This window comes from Phocoena sinus, chromosome 4 (genome assembly GCF_008692025.1).
Source record: "Phocoena sinus isolate mPhoSin1 chromosome 4, mPhoSin1.pri, whole genome shotgun sequence".
In the NCBI taxonomy this organism is placed as follows: Eukaryota; Metazoa; Chordata; class Mammalia; order Artiodactyla; family Phocoenidae; genus Phocoena; species Phocoena sinus.
Window position 1 is genome coordinate 11090034 of NC_045766.1, and position 21301 is coordinate 11111334.

Here is a 21301-nt window from a genome sequence, read left to right on the forward strand (position 1 = left end):
ATCCCCGTGTCTACTTCCAGTTTGTGAACTTGACAGCAGGCTTGCATATTATTCATTTAAAAATTCCTTAAGTATTTAATTAACTAATTTATTTAAATTAATTTATTTTTAAAAATTGCCATTATGTTAGTTTCAGGTATATAGCAAAGTGACATATATATATATATATATATATATATATATATATATATAAATCTTTTTCAGATTCTTTTCCATTATAGGTTATTACAAGTTTTGGAGTACAGTACACTGTGCTATACAGTAGGTCTTTTTTAGTTACCTATTTTATATAAAGTAGTGTGCATAGGTTACTCCCAAACTCCTAATTTATCCCTCCCAAACTTTCCCTTTTGGTAAGTTTGTTTTCTATGTCTGTGAGTCTATTTCTGTAAATAAGTTCATTTGTATCATTTTTCTAGACATTTTATTCATTTTTGTATTGCTGGAATAAAACCTGGCAGAGAGTAGGTATTCAATAAGTATATTTGAATATTTCCACTCCTATAAGAAGCTGGTATTTTAACATGTAGTTCACGGGTCACTGACAGGTTTTGAAGCATGGAAGCCACGTGAAGCTTGCTGAATGAATTAAATGTCATTAGCTACAGTTATTCTTCAGTCTATGAGTTACATTCATTGCCTCACAAACTAGGAAATCACTGGAATGTGTAGTGATGCTCAGCTACTGAACAGGACTCTGGGCTGACTTGTCTCAATTCTCTTGTTTCCCTTATGGCTGCAGGATGGCACCACTGCCATTTTATCAAGCAGGAAAGGGCCCCAAACACAGTAAGCTCTTGGTAAATATCTGTGGAATGATGGGACAAGGGGGTGATCATCTAGATCAGTGATCATCTAGCTTAGCCTTGTCTATTTACAGATAAGAACATGGAGACTCAGAGAAGTGAAGTAACCTGCTTATGGTCACACAGCTAGAGACAGAGCTGAGTGTAGAAGCTAGCCACTGGAGCCCCATCCTGGCAAATTAAGTCTTTCTTCTTTAGGAGAGAGTTTGCATAGCAGGGAATTCTGGGTAGAACTCAAACAGGCACATTTTGAGCCACATGCCAGCTGTGAGCTAAGCACAAGGACAGACTGTGCTCACTGTGATAGAGTTAACACTGTGGAACACAGAGAGTCAGTCTACATTTGCATGATTTTTTTCCTGGCAACACATCATGGTCTCCCTTATGGCTCTACTGCTGCTTAGCCGACAACGTTCTCCTAGTCAGTTCACTCTTCTTCCCTCCAAGTTGACTATTTTATACCCTCTCCTCTCCCCTCAAACCTCCAAGACTTGCTTTCTCTTCTACATTTTCAGCAGATGACTGTGCTTCCTATTTCATTAATTAAATAGAATCATTGAGAAGAAAACTGCTACATACATCCACCACAATGGAGGCCACCTGCTTGCCTCCGTGATTACATGTACTGCCTTCCCTTCCACTGCACTGGATGAGAGTCAGTGCCCTTATGTGTCTGTATGCCTCATCTCTCCTCTTGTGGACTGGATTCCATTCTCTTTTTGCTTCCTTAAAGCCCTAGCTCTTGCAAGGGTCACCTTTTTCTTCTGCATCATCAAATTTTTTTCCCTCACCATAGACCATTCCCAGGAGTATACAAAGAGGTGGGAATATCTTCCATCTGAAAACAAAACAAAACAAAAAAACCCTCATTTAATTACATACTCCCATCACCCCATTTCTCTCTGATAAAACTCTTTGAAGGAGTAGTCTGTACCAGTGGTTCTCAATAAGGGGTGATTTTACCCTCCAGGGGACATTTGGCAGTATCTAGAGATGTGCTGTTTGTCAGAACTGGGGCAAGAGGAGAGAGACCTTCAAGATGGCAGAAGAGTAAGACATGGAGATCACCTTCCTCCCCACAAATACAACAGAAATACGTATACATGTGGAAGAACTCCTACAGAACACCTACTGAATGCTGGCAGAAGACCTGAGACTTCCCAAAAGGCAATAAACTTCCCACGTACATGGGTAGGGCAAAAGAAAAAAGAAAAAATAGAGACAAAAGAATAGGGATGGGACATACACCTTCGGGAGGGAGCTGTGAAGGAGGAAATGTTTCCACACACTAAGACACCCTTTCACTGGCAGAGACAGGGGGGTGGCGAGGGGAAGCTTTGGAGCCACAGAGGAGAGCACAGCAAAGCAGAGAGATTCTCGCACAGAGGATCGGTTCCGACCACTCACCAACCCGAGAGGCTTGTCTGCTCACCCGTTGGGGCGGGCGGGGTCTGGGAGCTGAGGCTCGGGCTTGAGAGATCAGAACCGAGGGAGAGGACTGGGGTTGGCTGCGTGGACACACCCTGAAGGGGGCTAGTGCGCCACAGCAAGCAGGGAGGGAGTCCGAAAAAAAGTCTGGAACTGCCGAAGAGGCAAGAGACCATTGTTTCAGGGTGCATGAGGAGAGGGGATTCAGAGAACCACCTAAACAAGCTCCAGAGACAGGCGCGAGCCACAGCCATCAGCGTGGACCGCAGAGACGGGCATGAAGCGCTAAGGCCAAGAAGCCTGTGTGCAAGCAGAGGTCACTATCCACACCTCCCCTCCCAGGAACCTGTGCAGCCCGCCACTGCCAGGGTCCCGGGATCAAGGGACAACTTCCCCAAGAGAACACATGGTGTGCCTCAGGCTGTTGCAACATCACGCCGGCCTCTGCCACTGCAGGCTCCTCCTGCAATCCATACACCTCCCTCCCCCTGGCCTGAGAGAGCCAGAGCCCCCTAATCAGCTGCTCCTTTAACCCCTTACTGTCTGAGCGAAGAACAGATGCCCTCAGGCAACCTAAACAAAGAGGCAGAGCCAAATCCAAAGCTGAACCCCAGGATCTGTGGGAACAAAGAAGAGAAAGAGAAATCTCTCCCAGCAGCCTCAGGAGCAGTGGATTAAATCTCCAACAATCAACTTGATGTACCCTGCATCTGTGGAATACCTGAAGAGACAATGAATCATCCCAAACTGGAGGCGGTGGACTTTGGGAGCAACAATATATATATATATTTTTTCCTTTTCTCTTTTTGTGAGTGTGTATGTGTATGCTTCTTTGTGTGATTTTGTCTGTACAGCTTTGTTTTACCATTTGTCCTAGGGTTCTGCCTGTCCGTTTTTTTAGTATATTTTTTAGCACTTATCATTGGTGGATTTATATTTTGGTTTGGTTGCTCTCTTCTTTTTTATTACTTTTTAAGTTTTTTATTCTTAAAAATTATTTTTTATTTGAATACCCTTTTTATTTTATTTTATTTTTCTGTGACTTTCTGTTTTCCTCCTTTTTCTTCTGAGCTGTGTGGCTCACAGGGTCTTGGGGCTCCGGCTGGCTGTCAGGCCTGTGCCTCTGAGGTGGAAGAGCTGAGTAAAGGGTATTGGTCCACCAGAGACCTCCAGGCTCCACATAATATCAAATGGTGAAAGCTCTCCCAGAGATCTCCATCTCAATGCTAAGACCCAGCTCCACTCAAAAACCAGCAAGCTACAGTGCTGGACACCCTATGCCAAACAACGAGGAAGACAGGAGCACAACCCCAGTGATTAGCAGAGAGGATGCCTAAAATCATACTAAGGTCACAGACACCCCAGAACACACCACCGGATGTGGTCTTGCCCACCAGAAAGACAAGATCCAGCCTCATCCAGCAGAACACAGGCACCAGTCTCCTCCACCAGGAAGACAACACAACCCACTACAACAACCTTACCCACTGGAGGCAATCACCAAAAGCAATGGGAACTATGAACCTGCAGCCTGAGAAAAGGAGACCACAAACACAGTAAGTTAATCAAAATGAGAAGACAGAGAAACACACAACGAATGAAGGAGCAAAGTAAAAACACACTAGGTCAAGCAAATGAACAGGAAATAGACAGTCTACCTGAAAAACAATTCAGAGTAATGATAGTAAAGGTGATCCAAATTCTTAGAATGGAGAAAATACAAGAAATGTTTAACAAGGAACTAGAAGAAATAAAGAGCAAACAAACAATGACGAACAACAAAATAGATGAAATTTAAAATTCTCTAGAAGGAACCAATAGCAGAATAACTGAGTCAGAAGAACGGATAGGTGATCTGGAAGATAAAATATGGAAATAGCTATCACAGAGCAGAATAAAGAAAAAAGAAAGAAAAGAATTGAGGACAGTCTTAGAGACCTCTGGGACAACATTAAACACACCAACATTCGAATTATAGGAGTCCCAAAAGAAGAAGAGAAAAAGAAAGGGACTGAGAAAATATTTTAAGAGATTATAGTGGAAAACTTCTCTACTATGGGAAAGGAAATAGTTAATCAAGTCCAGGAATCACAGAGAGCCCCATACAGGATAAATCCAAGGAGACACACACCAAGACACATATTCATCAAACTATCAAAAATTAAATACAAAGAAAAAATATTAAAAGCATCAAGGGAAAAACAACAAATAACATACAAGGAAATCCCCATAAGGTTAACAGCTGATCGTTCAGCAGAAACTCTGCAAGCCAGAAGGGAGTGGCAGGACATATTTAAAGTGATGAAAGGGAAAAACCTACAATGAAGATTACTCTACACAGCAAGGCACTCATTCAGATTCAATGGAGAAATTAAAACCTTAACAGAAAAGCAAAAGCTAAGAGAATTCAGAACCATCAAACCAGCTTTACAAATGCTAAAGGAACTTCTCTAGGCAGGAAACACAAGAGAAGGAAAACACCTACAATAACAAACCCAAAACAATTAAGAAAATGGTAATAGGAACATACATATCGATAATTACCTTAAATGTAAACGGATTAATGCTCCAACCAAAAGACATACACTGGCTGAATGGATACCATAACAAGATCCGTATATATGCTGTCTACAAGAGATCCACTTCAGACCTACAGACACGTACACACTGCAAGTGAGCGGATGGAAAAAGATATTCCATACAAATGTAAATCAGAAGAAAGCTGGAGTAGCTATTCTCATATCAAACAAAATAGACTTTAAAATAAAGACTATTACCAGAGACAAAGAAGGACACTACATAATGATCAAGGGATCAATGCAAGAAGAAGAGCTAACAATTGTAAATATTTATGCACCCAACATAGGAGCACCTCAATACATAAGACAAATGCTAACAGCCATAAAAGGGGAAATCGACAGTAACATAATCATAGTAGGGGACTTTAACAACCCACTTTCACCAACGGACAGATCGTTCAAATTGAAAATAAATAAGAAACACAAGCTTTAAATGATATGTTAAACAAGATGGACTTAATTGATATTTATAGGACATTCCATCCCCAAACAACAGAATACACTTTCTTCTCAAGTGCTCATGGAACATTCTCCAGGACAGATCATATCTTGTGTCACAAATCAAACCCTGATAAATTTAAGAAAATTGAAATCATATCTAGGAGACTAGATATCAATGCTAGGAGACTAGATATCAATTACAGGAAAAAAATCTGTAAAAAATACAAACACATGGAGACTAAACAATATGCTCCTAAATAACGAAGAGATCACTGAAGAAATAAAAGAGGAAATAAAAAAATACCTAGAAACAAATGACACTGAAAACACGACCACCCAAAACCTATGGGATGCAGCAAAAGCAGTTTTAAGAGGGAAGTATATAGCAATACAATCCTACCTCAAGAAACAAGAAACATCTAAAATAAACGACCTAACCTTACCTAAAGCAATTAGAGAAAGAAGGACAAAAATACCCCAAAGTTAGCAGAATGAAAGAAATCATAAAGATCAAAGCAGAAATAAATGAAAAAGAAATGAAGGAAACAATAGCAAAGATCAATAAAACTAAAAGCTGATTCTTTGAGAGATAAATAAAATTGACAAACCATTAGCTAGACTCAACAAGAAAAAAAGAGACAAGACTCAAATCAATAGAATTAGAAATAAAAAAGGAGAAGTAACAACTGACCTGCAGAAATCCAAAGGATCATGAGAGATTACTACAAGCAACTATATGCCAATAAAGTGGACACCCTGGAAGAAATGGACAAATGCGTAGAAAAGCACAACCTTCCCAGATTGAACCAGGAAGAAATAGAAAATATAAACAGACCAATCACAAGCACTGAAATTTAAACTGTGATTAAAAATCTTCCAACAAACGACAGCCCAGGACCAGATGGCTTCACAGGCAAATTCTATCAACATTTAGAGAGAGCTAAGACCTATCCTTCTCAAATTTTTCCAAAATAGAGCAGAGGGAGGAACACTCCCAAACTCATTCTACGAGGCCACCATCACCCTAATAACAAAACCACACAAAGATGTCACAAAGAAAGAAAACTACAGGCCAATATCACTGATGAACATAGATGCAAAAATCCTCAACAAAATACTAGCAAACAGAATCCAACAGCACATTAAAAGGATCATACACCACGATCAAGTGGGATTTATCCCAGGAATGCAAGGATTCTTCAATATATGCAAATCAATCAATGTGATACACCATACTAACAATTTGAAGTATAAAAACCATGTGATCATCTCAATAGATGCAGAAAAAGATTTTCTCAAAATTTAAACCCATTTATGATAAAAACCCTCTAGAAAATATGCATAGAGGGAACTTGCCTCAACATAATAAAGGTCTTATATGGCAAACCCACAGCCAACATGGTTCTCAATGGTGAAAAAGTGAAAACATTTCTTCTAAGATCAGGAACAAGATAAGGTTGCCTCTCACCACTATTATTCAATGTAGTTATGGAAGTTTTAGCCACAGCAATCAGAGAAGAAAAGGAAATAAAAGGAATCCAAATCGGAAAAGAAGAAGTAAAGCTGTTACTCTTTGCAGATGACATGATACTATACATAGAAAATCCTCAGGACTCTACCAGAAAAGTACTAGAGCTAATCAATGAATTTGGTAATGTAGCAGGATACAAAATTAATGCAAAGAAATCTCTTACATTCGTATACATTAACGCTGAAAAATCTGAAAGAGAAATTAAGGAAACACTCCCATTTACCATTGCAACAAAAAGAATAAAATACCTAGGAATAAACCTACCTAGGAGACAAAAACCTGTATGCACAAAACTATAAGACACTGATGAAAGAAATTAAAGATGATACAAACAGAGGGAGAGACATACCATGTTCTTGGATTGGAAGAATCAACATTGTGAAAATGACTATACTACCAAAAGCAATCTACAGATTCAGTGCAATCCCTATCAAAGTACCAATGGCATTTTTCACAGAACTAGAACAAAAAATTTCACAATTTATATGGAAACACAAAAGACCCCAAATAGCCAAAGCAACCTTGAGAAAGAAAAATGGAGCTGGAGGAATCAAGCTCCCTATCTTCAGACTCTACTGCAAAGCTACATAAACAAGATAGTATGGTACTGGCACAAAAGCAGAAATATAGATCAGTGGAGCAGGATAGAAAGCCCAGAGATAAACCTATGCACATATGGTCAGCTTATGTTTGATAAAGGAGATAAGAATATACAGTGGAGAAAAGACAGCCCCTTCAATAAGTGGTGCTGGGAAAACTGGACAGCTACATGTAAAAGAATAAAATTGGAACACTCCCAAACACCATACACATCAACTCAAAATGGATTAAAGACCTAAATGTAAAGCTGGACACTGTAAAACTCTTAGAGGAAATGATAGGCAGAACACTCTATGACATAAATCACAGAAAGATCCTTTTTGACCTACCTCCTAGAGAAATGCAAATAATAACAAAAATAAACAAATGGGACCTAATGAAACTTCAAAGCTTTTGCACAGCAAAGGAAACCATAAACAAGATGAAAAGACAACCCTCAGAATGGTAGAAAATATTTGCAAATGAAGCAACTGACAAAGGATTAATTTCCAAAATTTACAAGCAGCTCATGCAGCTCAATATCAAAAACACAGACAACCCAGTGCAAAAATGGGCAGAAGACATAAATAGTCATTTCTACTAAGAAGATATACACATTGCCAATAAACATGAAAGAATGCTCAACATCACTAATCATTAGAGAAATGCAAATCAAAAGTGCATTGAGGTATCAGCTCACACCAGTCAGAATGACCATGATAAAACATCTACAAACCATAAATGCTGAAGAGAATGTGGGGAAAATGGAACCCTCTTGCACTGTTGGTGGGAATGTAAATTGATAGAGCCACTATGGAGAACATTATGGAGGTTCCTTAAAAAATTAAAAATAGAACTACCATATGACCCAGCAATCCAACTCCTGGGCATATATCCTGAGAAAACCATAATTCAAAAAAAGTCATGTACCACAATGTTCATTGCAGCTCTATTTACAATAGCCAGGACATGGAAGCAACCTAAGTGTCCATTGACAGATGATGGATAAAGAACATGTGGCACATATATAGAATGGAATATTATTCAGCTCTAGAAAGAAGTGAAATTGAGTTATTTGTAGTGTGGTGGATGGACTTAGAGTCTGTTATACAGAGTGAAGTAAGTCAGAAAGAGGAAAACAAATACCATATGCTAACACATATATATGGAATCTAAAAAAAAAAAGTTATGAAGAACATAGGGGCAGGAGAGGAATAGAGATGCAGATGTCGAGCATGGACTTGAGGACAGGGGGAGGGGGAAGGTAAACTGAGATGAGATGAGAGAGTGACATGGACTTATATATACTGCCAAATGTAAAATAGATAGCTAGTGGGAAGCAGCCACATAGCTCAGGGAGATCAGCTCGGTGCTTGTGACCACCTAGAGGGGTGGGATGAGGAGGATGGCAGGGAGATGCAACAGGGAGGAGATATGGGGATATATGTATATGTGTAGCTGATTCACTTTGCTATAAAGGAGAAACTAACACACCATTGTAAAGCAATTATACTCCAATAAAGTAAAAAAAAAAAAAAAAACAGAACTGTGGCAAGAGATGCTACTGGCATCTAGTATGTAGAGACCAGAGGTGTTTTCATCCTGTGATACACAGGATAGCCCTTCACAGCAAAGAACCATGAGGTCCAAAATGTCAGTAATGTCAAGGTTTAGAAACACCACTTTCTTTCCTCTTGTTCTCTGTAACTGATGACTGTTGAGCCTTCGCCCTTTGACTCTCCCTGCTCAACCATATCTGCTTTAGTCGAGGTAAAACCGATAGTGCTCCATGTTGCCGCAAATGACATCGTTTCAGTATTTTTAATGGCTGAGTAATGTTCCATTGTATATATGAACCACATCTTCTTATCCATTCATCTGTCAATGCACATTAGGTTGCTTCCATGTCTCGGCTATTGTAAACAGTGCTGCAGTGAACACTAAGGTGCCTGTATCCTTTCGAACCATGTTTTTCTCCAGATATACGCCCAGGAGTGGGATTGCAGGATTATACAGTAGCTCTATTTTTAGTTTTTTAAGGAACCTCCATACTGTCCTCCATAGTGGCTGTAGCAATTTACATTCCCACCAACAGTGTAGGTGGGTTCCCTTTTCTCCGTAGCCTCTCCAGCGTTTATTGTTTGTAGATTTTTGATGATGGCCATTCTGACTGGTGTGAGGTGATATCTCATTGTAGTTTTGATTTGTATTTTTCTAAAAATTAGTGATGTTGAGCATCTTTTCATGTGCCTCTTGGCCATCTGTATGTCATGGATGGACCTGGAGATTATCATACTAAGTGAAGTAAGTCAGACAGAGAAAGACAAATATCATTTATTGCTTATATGAAGAATCAAAAAAATGATACAGGGCTTCCCTGGTGGCACAATGGTTGAGAGTCCGCCTGCCGATGCAGGGGACATGGGTTCGTGCCCTGGTCCAGGAAGATCCCACATGCCGTGGGGCGGCTGGGCTCGTGAGCCATGGCCGCTGAGCCTGCACGTCCGGAGCCTGTGCTCCGCAACGGGAGAGGCCACAACAGTGAGAGGCCCGTGTACCGAAAAAAAAAAAAAAAAAAAAAAGATACAAATGAACTTATTTACAAAACAGAAACAGACTCAGACTTAGAGAAGAAACTTACGTTTCCTGACGTGGAGGGCGGGAAGGGTGGGGGAGGGACTGATTGGGAAATTGGGATTGACATGTACACCCTACAATATTTAAAATAGGTAACCAACAAGGACCTACTGTATAGCACAGGGAACTCTGCTCAATATTCTGTAATAACCTAAATGGACAAATAATTTGAAAAAGAATACATACATGTATATATATAAATGAATCACTTTGCTGTACACCTGAAACTAACACAACACTGCTAATCAACTATGCTCCAATATAAAATAAAAATTAGAAGAAAAAAACCCAGGGGCTTCCCTGGTGGCACAGTGGTTAAGAATCTACGTGCCAAGGCAGGGTACAGGGGTTCGAGCTCTGGTCTGGGAAGACCCCACATGCCGCATAGCAACTAAGCCTGTGCACCACAACTACTGAGCCTGCGCTCTAGAGCCCATGAGCCACAACTACTGAGCCCTCGTGCCACAACTACTGAAGCCTGTGCACCTAGAGCTCGTGCTCCACAACAAGAGAAACCACTGCAATGGGAAGCCCACGCACCACAACGAAGAGTAGCCCCCGCTCACTGCAACTAGAGAAAGCCCGTGTGCAGCAACGAAGACACAGCACAGCTGAAAGTAAATAAAAACATAAAATAAATTAGATCAAAATATTTTTTAAAAAAACGAAAAACAGAAAAACCCATGGTGCTAAGTCCAGTGGTCAGTTCTCTGCCCTCATTGTGTTCCGTGTCTCAGCAGCATTTGACAGAGATGATAATGGGCTTGTTCTTTAAACCTTTGCTCACTCAACTTCCAGCACATACCACTTCCCTGGTTTTTCCTGGCTGATCTTGGCTGGATCTTCTGAATGTTCTTGAACTCTAAATGTTGAGGACTCAAGACTCTATCCTCATATTTCTCTCCCTCGTTACTCACTCCTCAGGTGACCTTATCCAGTCTCTTAGCATCAAGTGCCATCTGTCCTCTGATCTCAGTTTACTTCTCTAGCTTGGACCAATCTCTTAAGCTCCAAATATGTTTCTACTTGCTAATCTCTTAGGCACCTGAAAGTTGGCATGTCCCCAAGCAAATTTTTTCTTCTTCTTTTGTTTTCTAATCTTTTATTATGGAAAAATTCAAACATATATACAAGTGGAGAGACTAATATGATGATACCTCCTCCTGTGTATATATTACCTAGCTCAAACAATGAAAAACGCTTGGCCAATTTAGTTTTGTTTTATTTATAGTCCTACTCACGTTTTCCCACTCCCCCCCCCAATTATTTTGAAGCAAATACCAGATATCATATATTTCATGCATAAATATTTCAGCTTGCATCTCTAAAAGATTCTTTAAAAATATAACCACAATACCATCACCACACCTAAGAATGAGCAATGATCCTTTAATATCATCAAACATCCAGTCAGCCCAAACTGATTCACCTGCCCTTCCTCCTGCCTTCCCCATTTTGGAAAGTGGAGACTCCATCCCACCAGTTACTTAAAACAGATGCTTGTTTCCTCTTTAATAAGTCTCTTTCTCTCACCCCTTACATTTAATCCATCAACACTTAAGGGTCAGTCTATCTTCAGAATATATACAGCATGTCATTCTGTCTCACCACCACCACTGCTGCACTCTGGGCAAGCCAACATGATTTAGCACCTGGATTAGTGTCAGAGCCACCTAACTGTTCCCACTGCTTCTGCCCTTCTAGTTAGCTTTCTTTGAAGGAACCAGAACCATCTTGTAAATACAGAGGCAGGTCATGTCACTTCTTTACACAAAACCCAGCCATGGCTCCCGATGGCATTCAGAGTTAACCCCACTGTTATGTGGCCCACAAGATTTTACATAACTGCCCCTCCCCATCCCATTATTCTGCTTCATTGTTGGCCAAACACAGCACACATTCATACCCTTGTTTATGGTTTTCACATACTCTTTCCTCTGCCTGGGATGCTCTACTTCCACACATCTGCTTGGCTTGCTTCCTGAATTCAGGCTGGTCTTTACCCAAATGCTACCTTTACAAAATGGTTTTGCCTGACCCCCTTATATAAAATAGCTAACCCCTCACCCTTACATTCTTTATTTCTTAATCCTTTTTCTGGAATAGCATTGATCTTACCCTGGCAGACTTTACATCTCTTTCTCACTAGCAGGTAAGTTCCTTGACAGCAGGGTCTTTGTTCTGTTCACCATGGAATTCCCAACACCTAGAGACATGCCTGGCACACAGTAGGTGCTAAATAAATACTTCTTGAATGAATACTTGCTTGGTAGTATGTCTTTGGTCTGGCAATGATCATCTGCTTCCTAGCAGTCAATTTGGTGGCCCTTCCCTTGGTTTCAATTGGATCATATCTCTGGTTATTTAAACTGATAGATAAATAAAAATGCACAAGAAGAAAGTTTTATTACACAATATATCAAGAAGGGAGGAAGAATTTGTAAAAATCACTTGCATGTTGCTTTGTATTGAATTATAGAAATAAAATACGGCCACTTGGGAGTAGCTTAAGATAACAGCCTTTGCGATAGTTGTTTTTTCTGGCACCTGTTTTGAGTTTGTTTTCTCAAAATTATAGTATCTTCTTTTTCCCCCAAGGAATGCCAAAGAAAGACTTAATCACATGACACTAAACAAGACCTTATCTCATTTCTGAAACTAGGGGGAACCTGGATTTCCTGGCTACCCTGGCGCACAAGTAAGAAGATATCTTTTAGGGCCTGACATCTGGTATGCAGCATGTGTCATTTATTTGTACTTATTTTTCTTTACACTCATCGTTCTACTTTTGATTCTATTAAGGGAGAAGATGGTGACCTGGGCCACCAAGGAGAGAAGGGGGCAAAGGGAATCAGAGGGAAGAGGGTAAGAACCAAAGGAATTTCCCCAGATCTATAGAGGCCCACATCATGACAGTCTACTCACAGGACTATACTTCCACTGGGTTAATGGACTTCTTAGCAGGAAGCCCATGTGCTCGTCAGAATATTCTACACCTTCCTGGTCACTCCCCACTTAGTCCCATTATCATTTATCTTCTGAATGCAAATGCAGCTCACCAAACCATAACAACAGAAAATTCAAGTTGGAGTTTCAGTTATGTAATATCAACCTTTTAAAGAACAAGTTTGGAGACACTTCTGTCTTTGGTAAATCTAGACATCATTTGAAAAAGTATTGGTTTAGCTGCAGGGCAAATATTACTGTTTCTTTAAGATTCTTCCAAGCTTTTACTTTCTCTTAGCTATTCTAGGACTAAACTCTCAAGAATGTGGCTGCCATCTTGGTGGACTTGGAGTCAAGTTTTTCTCTGTGCTTTATAGAGTCTACCAATAAAACCCATTCCTTCAGGTTCAGAAGATTCAGTATTGAAGAGCCACAATCACTACCATCTCTTTTTGGAAAGAGTAACCCTGTGGATACCTAACAACTTGGTAGTATTTAGTTGATATACATTAGAGGGCAAGGCCTTCTGGGAAAAGAACATGGACTAGTGTTCAATGTAGAAGAGAGGAACGGAAAGAGAATGTATATTGTCTGGGCACCCCATAACTGGTATTTTCATAAACTGGCAAGGACATAAAGGAAAATTTGAACTATGTCTAACTTGGCTTGCTACTGGCTAATATTACCCTGCTCAGCTAAACTTCTCTCTCTTGTTTTAAAATTAAAAAAAGATAAAGTGTCAATTATACGCAGATAATGCTGTGTCAGTTCAAATCCCTGTCAGATAAGCAGTGAGTCCATGGTCAGCATAGACCTTTTCTGAGACACTGAAGACCAGAAGATTCCTTTCTCCTGATGCCTGACCTTCAATACACATTTCCTGCATTCATTTAATTATATGACCTGGAGCCTCAGCTGAATATCAAGACATACTTTAAGTGTTTGTGTGAATTTACACATGTTGGCTGGGGTTAGGTATGTATGGGGGGGACTTAGATGGTTCCCACAAAGACCTCCCCATCCCCCCCACCGCCCAGTCTCCATGTCTCACTCTACTGATGACGGTTCATGAACTAACTGGTCCATAGCAGACTCATTAGACTCAGATATAATGACAATTTGGAATCTCAAGGTGGGTCTATTGGTTTTAATCAAGTCGTGTTCAAGGGGGAAGCTTATCCCTTTGGTTTGGTCATTTTTGGGGTAATGCTGGATTTCCTGGATTCGTTGGAACTCCAGGTGACCCAGGCCCTCCAGGACCAGTGGTAACATGGATTTCTCCTTTCTTTTATTTTCAACCTTTGTGTAAAATTGAATAAGGATTTGATGAGACATCTCTAAGAAGAAACAAACATTTAAAATGCACAGGAGGAGCTATATAGGGAATGTGCCAAATTCACTTTGGAGGACATTAGCTTCAAGTTCTTACACAGTATAGTATTTATTAAATATAGATATTTTGACTTGAACATGGGGAAGATATGGAGTGGCTGCAGATTCATGGATCTGTCTAAAAACATAAAACAATACGTAAAGCTCACTGGAAAGTGCGTTTATCAGTGTAAACAAGATGAGCGGCAACATTTCTGCAAAAACCAGAAAGAAATCCTAACAAAATCTGACATTTATATAATCTTATCCACACTGACAATGTTGCGAGCCCACAGATATTTGTAAAATTCCTTGGAAGGTCATTTGGTATGAAAGGAAAGACTAGAGGTGGTTGTCGTTTTGCCCCATGCCTGTCTTAAGAGATGAGGCCATCATCCGTGAAGGAAGGTGCAGTGAGTCAGCTGCGGGTTGAACCAGGTGGTTTCACTGCAGTTTAGGGTTTGCTGGAGAGATGCACAAAAATCTTAAAAGAAGAAGGACCACCATGCCCATTTTACAGATAAAGAAACAAAGGCTGAGGAGATTATAGTGAGCTGCAGGAAGTCACAAATGACTGCCTCGTAGAGTACAAATAAGCACGAGGTTCTCCAGACTCCCAGAGTGGCTGGAGTCAGGCGGATCTGTTGTGAAGGGCTCCAGGGAAGACTTGTGTAATGCTAGGGAATAGATAGGGCGGTGGTGGGAGGCCTGAGGAGAAGAGGTAGGGGAGGACAGGGGTCCACTTTAGAACTGCCTATAAGTGGTCCTGGGATCTTGAATGGCCTTTTCCTGAATTTGATCCTAAACTGTGGCTTGGGGCTTCCTTGGTGGCACAGTGGTTGAGAATCTGCCTGCCAATTCAGGGTACATGGATTCGAGCTCTGGTGCAGGAAGATCCCACATGCTGTGGAGCAACTAAGCCCGTGTGCCACAACTACTGACCCTGCACTCTAGAGCTCGCGAGCCACAACTACTGAAGCCTGTGCACCTAGAGTCTGTGCTCCACAACAAGAGAAGCCACCACAATGAGAAACCCCGGCACCACAGCGAAGAGTAGCCCCCTCTCGTTGCAACTAGAGAAAGCCTGTGTGCAGCAATGAAGACCCAATGCAGCCAAAAATAATACAGCCAAAAATAATAAATAAATAAGATAAATAAATTTAAAAAAAAGTTCACACACAACTATAAAAAAATTAAAAAGAATCCGCCTGCCAATGCAGGGGACACTGGTTTGAGTCCTGGTCCAGGAAGATCCCACATGCTGTAGAGCAACTAAGCCCATGTGCCACAACTACTGAGCTTGTGCTCTAGAGCCTGCAAGCCACAACTACTGAAGTCCATGCGCCTAGAGTCTGTGCTCCGCAACAAGAGAAGCCACCGCAATGAGAAGCCTGCGCAGTGCAATGAAGATTATCTCCCGCTCGCTGCAACTAGAGAAAGCCTGTGTGCAGCAACGAAGACCCAACACAGCCAAAAATAAAATAAAAAAATTAATTAATTAAAAAAAACAAACCCAAAAAACAAAAAACCAAAAAAATCTGTAGCTTAGTCTCAAAATAACCTGGTCTCCTAAGAGTCTTTCTGTAGCATCTCCCTGGGCACCCTGGACTCTGAGGTCTGGGATACATCTCCTAGACACTCTGACCTCCTTCCTTAAGGAGTCAGACAGAACTTCAGGCCCAGGAGCAAGGCAGAAGGAGGTCTCTGTAGCATGGTGAGCTTTCTCAAACTCTCTTGCCAACTCTTCAGAATAATGTGTTGAACTTCCAGAATCTTGCATGTGAAACCCATTTCTGTTCTTTCCAGGGCATCAAGGGCCCCAAAGGTGTGATAGATATGATGGTAGGTGAAAATTTTTAAAAATATTTTCAAGGATATCTTTTATTTCTTCAGACATACAAAACGTAGTTATTTTATATTTTCTATCTGATTATTCCAATATCTGAAATAGTTACAGAATCTGTTGTTTCTGCTGGTGTGAAGATTTTTTTTTTTTTTTTTTTTTTTTAGTTTTTTTTTTTTTGGTGGTACGCGGGCCTCTCACTGCTGTGGCCTCTCCCGTTGCGGAGCACAGGCTCCGGACGCGCAGGCTCACCGGCCACGGCTCATGGGCCCAGCCACTCTGCAGCATGTGGGATCTTCCCGGACCGGGGCACGAACCCGTGTCCCCTGCATCGGCAGGCAGACCCTCAACCACTGCGCCACCAGGGAAGCCCTGGTGTGAAGATTTTAATTGTAAATTTTAAAACACAAAACTTTCCACTTTCACAAAATAGAAATCTGTAAAGATTCTTTAGTTTCTCCTCTTGTAAGTTCTCTTAGTACTTTAAGTTTATAGACTTTACTCTGGTAGGTTGTAACCAAATCAAATAAAAGGAGTAGAATAATATTTTAAATATTTAAACAATATTTTAAATATTTTCAAGAGTAAAATAATATTTTAAATCTGGATGTTTTTGAGAAATACCAGTTGGCATGAAAGGAAAGACTTTGAGGTTACTACCCCAGTGGAGGTGGGGGGGGGGAAAGGCTTTTTGTAATGTTCAAAAATTGCTTGTAAAGTATTCATAAGCCAACACATAGTATAGTACAGGCCACTGTGTCTTATGGCACACCTGAAAATGATCTCAGTCTTATGATGATTTTTCATCACCCAAGTACAAAAATACTATTGAGGGGAGGGTAGGGAAGGACGTGGGGCAACTGAGGAGCAGGAAGTGATGGGGTCAAGGGGAGAACAGAACAGAGAGGAAGGGATCAAAGGAATGAAACAATTCTAGGGGAGGTGTTGGGGGTAGAATATCTTGCCTGTCATTCTAAAGAAATGTTACAGAAATCGCTAAGGTAGAGATCCAAGAATTTAAGGCATTTTTCTGCCTTCTGTGCTGACATTCCTGGAATTAAACTTCTTCAAAATCAGATTTGATTCCATTCCTTTGTGAGGCAGATTTTTTTTTAAAAAAGAAGCGTTCCCCTTATCTACCTATCTCTAATAGTATGGGCAGTATATTGTATATAAAATAGTTTAAAAATATCCACTGGATCCAGAAATATAACTTCTGGAAAGTTCCATCTGTTGTAATAACTTTGAGGTTTTCTGTTGTGGATTAAAAAGCTTCAGATAAGCTGGGATAACATCCATACGACATTTCTAAGTCATGACGGTGAGGAGGAATATGCTTCAAATTAAGTACTCTTTCCTTTCTTTCTCCATTTTTCTAACAGCCTTGTGAAATCATCAATTTTGGTCATGAAATTTGCTGTAAGTTGTTGGGAAAGGCTAGAAAGGAGCCAGGGGTGTGAAGTGGGAATGGATCATGCACTGAGAACATAAGTCACCTGGGGTTTGGAGGTGCCATGGTCCATCATGGGAAGCTCTTATAATTTAACATATACAGCTCAGTCCCCACTGGGTAAGTAATCTTCCCCAACGTGGTCTCAGAAGTGAAGTGGATGATATGGAGAACAGTATGGAGGTTCCTCAAAAAACTAAAAACAGAGCTACCATACAATCCTGCAATCCCTCTCCTGGGCATACATCTGGAGAAAACCGTAATTTAAAAAGATACATGCACCACAATGTTCATTGCAGCACTATTTACAATAGCCAAGACCTGGAAGCAAACTAAATGTCCATCGACAGATGAATGGACAGAGATGTGGTACATATACACAATGGGATACTAGTCAGCCATTAAAAAAAAATGAAATAATGCCATTTGCAGCAACATGGATGGACCTAGAGATTATCATGCTAAGTAAGTCAGATAGAGAAAGACAAATCTCATATGATATCACTTGTATGTGGAATCTAAAAAAGTTACAAATGAACTTATTTATAAAACAGAAATAGACCCACAGACATAGAAGACAAACTTATGGTTACCAAAAGGGAAAGGGGAGAGGAACAAATTAGGAGTTTGGGATTAACATATACATACTACTATACATAAAATAGATAACCAACAAGGACCTACTGTATAGCACAGGGAACTATACTCAATATTTTGTAATAACCTATAAGGGAAAAAAATCTGTAAAAGAATGTATGATACATATATGTGTATAACTAATCAGTTTGCTGTACACGTGAAACTAACACGATATTATAAATCAACTATACTTCAGTAAAATAAAATTAAATTAAAAGAAATGAAGTGGATGAAAGGCATGCCATCTCACCAGTGAAGAAAAAGTCCTCTACAATTGGCACCTCATGCAATGCAATGATAATTGCACACCTGCACATCTTGGTGCTTCTTATCACAAAACAGGCAAAGAGAAGCTCTGTTCTTTTATTTCATCCATTTAAACAAGAGGAATCAACAGTGAGCCTTCAGTAAGAAATGGGTCTTTTAAAATTAACATTTGTGTTTTAAAAATGGAACTGTGAATCATCAAATCTTAAGTAATGCTTTGTCACATTCCCAGATTGTAATTCTTTGTCTTCAATGTACTCCAGGATATTTGCATCCTATAATATACACATTTCTCCACTTACTGGCAATAGGCAGTGAACATTGACTTGGCAAATTGTTTAGTTTGGGTTTTCTCCACAATCATCCCACCACTATTATGCTGACTCTCCCATATTCTGTCCATTCCCATCCAGTTGCTGTTCAGGGAGATTCTGGAATTTTTTTTCCTAAAAATCATAAAGAATAATACCATCACCTTGACCACAAAGGAAAAGAGTTTCAGAGTTAAAAGTTAAACCTCTTTTACATTCAGGAGCACTGTAAAGTCAAAAACAAACAGAAAAATGGGGAAAATATATGCAATATAAGCAATGAACCCAGGGAAAGGCCCTAGCTTCTTTACTCTATCATGTTGAAATATATAAAATCACTGCTACTCAATCATTTTCATCTACAAACACAGATATTTCATATTTGCTAAACCTAAGTGTAAAAAACTCTTTTAGATTGAAAACGGGCCAAAAACATGAATGGAGGATTCAGAAAAGAAAAACATACAATAAACCTGTAAAAATGTTTGACCTCACAAGAAGTCAAAGAATACAAATTACAATAAGATTTTTTTTTGTTTCAAATTGGAAATTTTTTTAAGATGAGGAAAAAAAATCCCTATCCAGAGTTGAGAAATGTAGGCATGTCAATTGGCACAATTTTTCTGAAGAGTCATTGGACAATACATATCAAAAGTCATAATTGTAGACCTATTTGGAGCTGTAATTGGACAGAAATGAACAGATACAAGTTCAAGTATTCTCATCACAAAGGGATGTTGGCAGAAGAAATCATGAGACATCATAGGAGACCAGATGATACTGCTCTAAATTTACTGATGGAAGGAATATCATAAAGTGAAAAAAGATTCAGAATAGAGCATATCCTAAGCTCCAAGTCTTATAAAATGAAATAAAACAAATGGTAGATATACATATATACACATATATATGATAAATTAAGGGTAATTTTAATATACTGTTTTCTAGTATTTTCCATGAAAATATATTGCTTGTGTATATACACTTATACATAATATATGCAATATACAATTAATATTATTACTAACATTAATAAACATATTAATAACCAACAATACAATAATTAATAATAATAATATTAATAATTAATTACGAATATTACTATATTTTATTATATAGAATTTAAGATATGTGTGTATGCATATGTGTGTGTATATATAGTTTCTGAGTAGCTAAGTGTATTAGATTTAAGTTCAGTACAGTGTGACTCAGTGCTCAAATGCAGGGACACCAACATAGTCCTCAAATCAGCCTGGAGGTAGCCAGTCCCGGGATGATGGAGCACCATGGTGCCTAGGGATGTGTGCCTAGGGATGCAGCCTCTTTATATTTTCCTGCACTGCCACTGGGGTGGGGATACTGTTTCCGAAATCACCTCATGGTCCAAGATGTCTATCAAGCTTCAGCCAGCAGGTAAAGGAAAGGAGGATACTTTTTCAAGGTTGTACCTCCCATGGTTCTAATTCTGTTATCCAGAGCTTAGTAAGATGCTACCCCACTGGGAAATGTACCCTTTGTTCCAGGCAGCCATATACGCAGCCAGAGACTGGGTTTCTGTTACCATGGAAAAAAGGGAGAGCAGATATTGGAGAGCAAGGTGAGGTCTCTCTGCCACACTCAGGCAGAACTCGGAGAGGCTTGAATTTCTCAGAGGAGATGGTTTTCATACTGAAGCTGGCAAACGTGGCTTCGTCTATGTCAACTAACAACGTCTTTTCTCTCCAAAATCGTTTCCCTTCTAGCCTGTTCAGGTAAATAACATTTCTTCTTATTCCCAACCTTCATCCGTTTACAGACATTACAGACAATCCTAAATCTGTGTATCCACGTGTCTAGGTGTTTCCGAATGCCCAGTGTTCCCGACCGAGGTGGTCTTCGTCTTGGACGTGTGAAATGACGTCTCCCAGTTGGATTTCGAGAGGATGAGAGGCATTTTACTACCTCTGTTGATGAAGACGGAAATCAATGGGAGTAACTGCCCCACGGGTGCCCGGGGGGCCATCGTCTCCTACGACAGCAAAACAGATTACGTGGTTCGCTTCTCCGACCATAAGGGGAGGCCCGCGCTCCTGCAGGAGGTCAGGGGACTCGCCCTGGCAGGGTCCTCTAGCAGCAGGAACCTTGGGGACTCCATGAGGTTTGTGGTGAGACATGTATTCAAGCGCGCGCGCGCGGACCGCCTCCTGAGGAAGGTGGCCGTGCTCTTCCAGGCGGGCTGGATCCAGGATGCAGGTTCCATCAGCACAGCCACGCCAGAGCTCAGTGCGCTGGACATCACCTCTGCGGTCATCACCTTCACAGAGGACCACAACCTCCCAGACGCCCTACTGGTAAGTGGGGGACCGCGGCTGCACCGGGTTCTGGGGGTTAGTGCCTGGTTCCTGCTCCTCCGCCAAGGAGCACGTGAGGAGTGAGAGCTGGTCAGGGGAAGAATTCTCCAGAAACTGAAGTATATGCGTGGGAGGGGGCAGGT

General features: G+C 40.4%; 1 protein-coding gene across 1 annotated transcript in view; it reads left to right on the forward strand.

Moving 5' to 3' along the window:
- LOC116753180 (collagen alpha-4(VI) chain-like) overlaps positions 1-21301 on the forward strand; it is a 58039-nt gene that overhangs the window by 11009 nt on the left and 25729 nt on the right. Inside the window, 6 exon segments of the mRNA XM_032630704.1 lie at positions 12664-12699; positions 12804-12864; positions 14148-14212; positions 16125-16160; positions 17544-17580; positions 20665-21158. Of these exon segments, the coding sequence (XP_032486595.1) occupies positions 12664-12699; positions 12804-12864; positions 14148-14212; positions 16125-16160; positions 17544-17580; positions 20665-21158 (729 nt within the window).